The 7,500-nt window shown below is 37.4% G+C and overlaps 1 protein-coding gene across 1 annotated transcript in view; it reads left to right on the forward strand.

Annotated features, from left to right (window-relative positions):
- The window catches only part of LOC138013183 (uncharacterized), a 49,097-nt gene that overhangs the window by 37,481 nt on the left and 4,116 nt on the right, over positions 1-7,500 (forward strand). The window contains exon 5 of the mRNA XM_068860200.1: positions 7,073-7,176. Coding sequence (XP_068716301.1) covers positions 7,073-7,176 — 104 coding nt within the window. The remainder of the gene's footprint in view (positions 1-7,072; positions 7,177-7,500) is intronic.

Raw genomic sequence — 7,500 nt, forward strand, 5'->3', positions numbered from 1 at the left:
TACATGACAGTTTAGCCCAAATGTTTTTCTCGCGCCATTTGTACCGTACGATCGAAGACACGATTAGGTCGAAAATAAAAATTGCACTAAGAGATTCTTCACAGCAATAATATTGTTAGCACCTTCCTACAGCTAAAAAAGTAAACTGCAAATATATCCTCTGTAATCGATTTGTACCTTAGTACGAATGTTTTTGGTAATTTCTTTTTATCGATCGTGAGGTATTTTTTTCTGGTGGCATTTTCGTTGAAGAATTCCTCCAAAACAAACCACAAAAATAACCGCTTTTTTTTTGCACGCAGTTGCACGCAACTCTGGGTTTGTTTGTTTGAGTTGTCATGGAAAGTAATCCTTTTTCGGATTTTGCGTTTTTTAGACGCTGAAGAATCCATTGATCCGAGATCACAAATCCGTTTTTGGATTTTCCGAAAAAAAAAAGCACCCTTAGGTTGGTATCTTTGGATTTTCATACCCTATCAATTCGCTTTAAGAGAGTATATTGTGGTTTAATTTTGTTTTTGGTTTGAATCGTTCATTTTTTTCCAAACCAGTTTAAATTTTTTAAACTGGTTTAGTTTTTTTAGAACACTGTCCATTTTTGGATATCTTTCGGTAATTAATTTTATGGAGTTTGTATAAAATAAACCAGAGAAATCATTTTAAGGTTATTATGAGGGATTGTTGTCTCTGATGCTATCAAAGAAAATAATAATTATTTATGTGTGTTTAGCTAAGGTTAAATTCTCGGCTTGGTGATGAGGGTTAAGCTCTCAATTTGATTTACAAGTTTATTTGAAACAGTTAGCATTTCAGGAGGTGTATGACTACTCAGACTGCCTACAAATAGCGTTGATAAACAGTGTTTAAGTCTATAAAGTACCCATTTCAAATAGCGCTGAGGAGCAGTATTTAAGTCTAAGCACCCATTTTAAAACGGTTATCGTTTACGGTTAGTCTGCGGTCTGCAAGTGTCAGACACTGTACTCTAGGTAAGGGATTGGCACGCATCGTAGAGATTGGAGTAATCTCTTATTTGCAGTGTTTAGTCTAAAACAACTGTTGTCTTGGTTTTTGGGTTAAGAATATTTGCTCATGGTTGGTGGAAGTAAAGCAGTCTTTCACATGTAGGATAAAGGGGTTAAGCTTTTAAAGAAACTGTAGTGCTCTGTCAGTGGGGAAGTGAGAACTGAGTTGAAATGGTAAATTGATCACTGTAAAGAAATTTGAAAGCTGACGTTTCGAGTGTATACAAACGGGTCTTGAGAAATATGCAATGTCTGTGAGTAGTAGTGTTGTGTAGAGGGAGTGGGAATTAAAGGGGGGATAGATTTCTGAAGGAAGGGTGGGGTAGGATCGAGGTACTCGAGAAGATCAGGGAAGGGTTGGTGAGTAGAAGGGGGGAAAAGTTCCAAGGTAATTTAGCTTTTTTATCTACGCATTTGTGTGTGTTTGATGTTTTGTATATGCACCCTTCTTTTTTATTCCGCCAAATTGTCATTTTGTTTAATCTACGTTTCTCGAGTATTCGCTTTAGTTTACGTTTAAATGCACGTTGTAGTCCGCTGTTTTTGTTTACCATATAGATCACCTAACAGAAAGAATGCAAATGCTCTATTGAGGCTCTTTTTTCCCCTGGAGACAACGTTTGCAGCAAAAAACATGACAGATGCATATACGATTTAGGTGTATTGTTCTTGTTTGTGTGTGTGTTTTTGGCTGGTTTCCATCCTAAGGTATCTAAGACTGCCACTTTGTCCCTTTCTATTGCACATTTTTCAAAAAACAGGGATAATTGACTTGAAACCCTTTAATTAATGACCGACCTTAATATTGCGTCTCTCAACGTACGAGGTTTAGGAAATTGTCAAAAGAGGAGAGACATTTTCAATTGGCTTAGAGCAAAGCCGGGCTTTTCAATTTATTTTCTACAAGAAACGCATACTTCAGAAAAATCAGTATCGATTTGGTTAGCCGAATAGGGCTATAGAGCTCTTTTTAATCGTTGCAATAGTGCCAGTGCAGGAGTAGCTATCCTATTTAACAACAATTTTTCCTTTGGACTGGAATATATGTGAGATCAAATTAGATAGAAAAGTTATTACATTGGCCAACATATACGCTCCAAACGAGGACAATCCGCAGTTTTTTTGAGGACATCTTTAACCATTTGGAAATTTTTAAGTGCTAAGAAATTATAATTGGTGGCGATTTCAACCTTGTACTGGATTTAGGCAGGGCAAAAAAGGGAGGTCTGGCCAAAACACATACAAAGGCACTAAAAGTAATTAAACTGTATGCAGGTAAACTCGATTTAATAGATGTATGGAGAGTCCTAAACCAAGATGCTCGTAGATATACGTTGCGCCGTAGAAACCCTGAAATTCATTGCCGTCTAGATTTTTTTTTTTGTGAGCCAGAGTGTAATGTCCAATGTTAAAGACAATGATACCTCAACAGGCTACAAGACAGATCGCTCCTTGATAGCTATTAAAAGGAGAAGGATTTTGGAAGCTAAACACGTCTTTTCTCAAGGAAACTGAATATATAAATCAAATACGAGAAACAATTGAACAGGTGAAACTGGAATACCAAGAGGACAAGTACGTAAACCCCGCTCTAATGTCGGAGATGATTAAACTTAAGATTAGAGAAAAATCAATACGCTATGCTAAAAGTAAAAGTCCAAAATGTTGCGAGAAGCGGAACAATTGGAGTCTTTAGTGAATAATCTTCAAAAGGACATGGAAAACAGAAAAAAAAGAGGACAAAGAAACCATTACAGTTCAAAGAAAGTTAGATGAAAAAACAAGAGAGTTGGAGAAAATAATTGAGTATAAAACAAAAGGTGCCATCTTGTGATCAAAATGTAGGTGGCATAATGAAGGTGAAAAGAATACGAAGGGTTTTTTTTATCCTAGAAAAGAGACATTACAAAAACAGTGTAATCACTCAACTCAAGCTGGGCGACACCGATTTCATCACTTCAGACAATGAAATTTTGAATGAATGCGAAACCTTTTATCGCAACATTTACAGCTCCAAAACAAATTCCCTTGATAGTAGCCACCTCTTTTTTGACGCTACGGGTCTTCAATCCTTGGACCCTGAGGAAAAGGAAAAATATGAAGGCCCCCTAACTAAGGTGGAATGCTTACAAGCACTAAACCTGGGTCGGATGGCCTGCCTGCAGATTTTTATACAGTTTTTTTGGAACAATTTAGCCGATTGTTTAGTAAACTCGATCAGTTATGCTTATCAGCTGAGTCACTTTTCAGTTAGTCAGAGGCGAGGAATAATTAAATTAATACCCAAAAAAGACATGTCTTGTTGAAAATTGGCGTCCGATAACACTCCTAAATACCGACTACAAAAATTGCAGCTAAAAGCAATTGCGAAACGTCTTAAAATTGTGATCCCAAAGATAGTTAACAATGACCAAACTGGCTTTATTAAAGGTCGTTTTATTGGAGAGAATATAAGATTAATCGAATCTTTCAACTTCGGTTCATCAATTATAAATTGGATTAAGCTATGTTGCCAGAATAGAGAGAGCAGTCAGGCAGGGCTGCCCTTTGTCTCCCTACATTTTATTCTTTGCGTGGAACTTGCGGCCGAAAAAATTAGACAAAAAAAGACTATTAAAGGAATCTCGGTGCAGGGCGAATAAATAAAAATCAGCCAGTTTGCTGACGACGCTACAATTATACTAGACGGCTCTAAAGAATCATTCACAGCAGCTCTACAAGATTTAGTGCAGTTTAGTTCTATCTCTGGTTTACGACTTAATAACAAGAAAACAGAAGTTTTGTGACTAGGTTCCAAGGCCGGATGCAACAAAGTTTTTTGCCCAGAAAAAAATCTTAAGTGGGTTAATAAAGTTAAATCCTTAGGAGTCTGGAAATCCACAGATTCTGAAGCAAGTATAAAAGCAAATTAGAAGGAAAAATAGAAAAAGTACAACATATCTTTAGCTCCTGGAAATACCGGAGACTTAGCCTGTTACGGAAAATAACTGTGCTAAAGAGTGTTGTTGCATCTCAATTTTGTGTATATGTTCTTGCCCCCCTGATTTAGAATTCACTTGTGATCCTTGCAATCTGATTGGCTGTCAGCAGTGCGATTTATTCCCAAATTGCACTGTTTTTTGCTCTAACTTGCATTATTTCCCCAGCCAATGAGAAAGGAACACTAAAACAAAACAACCAATCAGATTTTAAGGTGACCAATCAAATTGCAAGAAAAAGAAAGACAAAGAAAACCATTGGTTTTGACTAAAATTCTTATTTTAGCGATCGAGTAATTATTGTGTGATGTCTAAATGGATTAAATAAAGTGGTAATTGAATTTCGTGCGTGCAATTATTGGTCTGAAATCATACTTGTAATTTCAAATCACACGCATGATTTCAGACCAAATTGCATTCCACTCAGTTCAATTACCAATTTCGCTTGAAAAACCGATACTGTACTCATCGCTTCGTGATGAAAATCAACGTAAACAATGTTTTCCTTAATATATGCCTCGCTACCTCACATATTTTGTAAAACTAGCTGAAAAAAACGAAGAGGGCCTGAAAACGTTTGCAATTGCGTATTGACAGAGATTCTGACATATTTCAACAATCACATTTATAGGCTTTTTGTGTGAATTGGATGTCCAGTTGTGAGCTGCTTTGTTTGACTGTGAAATTGCAGTTGAGTAGGAGAATTTACAACGCCTTAGGTTTACTTGTTAGCTAGTAAAGATTTTTTCTGTTCTGAACTGAAGAGAGAGAGAGAGAGAGTAAAGATTGTCAGTCAAACGGAAAATGTTGTGAAAGAGATTACTGTGCACGTAATTTAAGTTCTAGTTGTTGATTAAAATTGTTGGGTATTGTTTTCAAGGCTTACTTGTTTACTGCTGTCAGCTCAGAGGTGTTTGATCACTGTAAACTGTACACACTAATGACGATTAATTTTGTACTTTATACAGAAGCAAGATTATTTCCATAAACACTATACACTCTTTTTTTGTATAAGAACCTTTTCTATAAGAAATGCGTTGAGGCTGAGAAAGTTAACCAAAATTATAAGAACGTATTAAGAACATTCCTCAGGCTGAGATAGTCGATTGAGAACGTTTTTATTTTGGTGTTTGTATTTTAAGTGAGGGCTTGGAGACGGGAGCTCCGATTTCAGGCTTGGCGGCTAAATCTATATATTATAGCTTTAATTGGATGAAAACGCTAAAAAATCAAACAAGTTTCAACACTTTTAAGAGACCTTGTTATTAGAAGGATTGACACTACAGCAGTTTACCACGTAACACCAATGTTATGGTACCATGTGAAACACCAATTATTGCTGAACAAGATGCAGTCGTTGTAGGGCTTTCCTGTTTCCATGGTAACTTTTTACGCACAAAAATGACCGTATCTTTTTCATTAATAATTGGTGTTTGGTGTGGTACCATAACATTGCTGTTAAGCTATAAAGTGTTGCAGCGTCAATCCTTCTAATTAGAATAGACTTAACTGATTAGAGTGTAATGGAAAGTGCTAGTTTTCTACCCCATATGGACCATGTGAGCGTTAGCGCCACTAATGGGAAATGGGTCCACGCAAGGACAGAGCAAAACTCAGACCAGGATGGGAATTGAACCCACGACCCACTTTTTTTGTTATTTAGTTTATTTAGTCACCTCGTGTTTTCCACAGACCCCGGCACCCCTCGTCCCGTCTTTTCCACCAAACGCAATGGCTTCTCTACTCGAAGGGAATGTTATCCTCAGGATTCGGGAAAGCTTCGGATTTTCCAACTGTTTCCCGTTGCAGCCAAAATTGCAACGCGAGCGACAAAATGTGACCGTGTTAGGTTTCTGTCACAAATAGGACAACCTCTTCGTTCGAGAAACGATTGCTCAATCTCCTGAAAGATAACTCCGCAATACTCCAATACGCTTGAAAACAGAATATTGCAATTGTCAAATTACATAGATTTAGTTACAAGAGATAAAATGGAATTAGTAAAATACACATCTGTATCACAAATACTCGAGCAGCCTTTGAAAGAAAATGGTGTAGGTTTTAGAATAGTAATCTTTTGTATCTGTTTAGTAACGTGCGATGCAGTAGTTGTAATATCTGTATTTTTTATTAAAATAAATACATAAATAATAAAAAAGATAACTCCGCTTCGCTTTACCAAAATTTGGAAGCAGTTGTGGTCGAAGAGTCACACAGTGGAGATGTGGACAGGGAAAAGGTATTTCTCTACTGCGTTTCAAGTTTGTGTGCTAAATCTCGCCATCGAAACCTTTTTTTTCCTGACGAACGAAACACATTTTGGACCTACAGAATATTCAGCTACGCTTTTCAGCATCTGCAGAAGTTGTTAGGATATTCCGGCGATGACTTCCTTCCATACATTTTTGGGAGTTTCTGCCTCGACTTCAGGCCACTTTGAAAATACCATGTCACTCTTTGTTCCCTCCCCCGCCACATATTTCAAAGGCATTGCTTTTTTTTTCTCTTGGAACCAGTGTAAGTCCCAAGAGAAACTGGAAACAGTGCAAAATTTGGGGGGACAAGCAAAGAGTATTATTGTATTTTCTGAAGTGGCCAAATGGAAATACCAGAAGCACATGACGTTGAAGCATGTAACTTGGAACTCTTTTCCTTGGAACAAAGCTGGGGATTTTAGGACACCAATTTCATGCCCAAATATGGACACAAATAAGATCAAAGCTCTACGAGCGGGAAAATGCGCAAGCTTCGTAACATCATGAAATATCAAAAATTTTAAACTAAAAAAAGCCCAGCTCTGAACCAGAGGTAAACGCTTTAAGGTCATGAGCTTCTGGAAATAAACAATGCGTTGCTTACTGTTTACATCAATGTTTGCTTCAGGTGCGCACTGATTGGCTAATATTTGACAGCTCGCTCAGCGTGATATCAGGGAGGCGGCAATCGAATTTCTAAGGGAAGCGTGCAGGCTCTCCTTCTCTCTCTTCCACGGCGAAGACAGAGCGTGTTTGCAGGCTACAATTTTCCCGTGTATCTGACATTAAAAGTTTCAACTAAAATCTTTCGCAGGAAATGACTTTCAAATCAAAGTGTGCATGTGACGATGGCTGTCCCGTTCCGCCACAATCGGAGAGTAATAAACGCCTTAGTACAGGCAGCATTTTATTAATAGTGTGAGTATGATCATTTTCATCAGCGTATGTCTTGGACCTGAAAAATGATACTAAATGTCAAATTGGCACATCCAAGTGGAGTGATTAGCTTAACAGTGAAAATCAGGAATATTTTTGGGTAATGTCATGCTTTCATTGCCAGACCAGTTCTGTTGTCAGCACAATTTACGAAAAACCTTTCTTCCCAGCTTTAGGGAATTTTACCTAATAGTAGACGCTGTGAATTTACACAAAAGAGGAGAGTGATATCAGAGTGTTTCTTCTCAATCTCGTTGTCAAGATGTAGTTATTAAGCTTGCCTATTTAATTAACGCTGGAATGATT

This window comes from Montipora foliosa, chromosome 8 (genome assembly GCF_036669935.1).
Source record: "Montipora foliosa isolate CH-2021 chromosome 8, ASM3666993v2, whole genome shotgun sequence".
NCBI lineage: Eukaryota > Metazoa > Cnidaria > Anthozoa > Scleractinia > Acroporidae > Montipora > Montipora foliosa.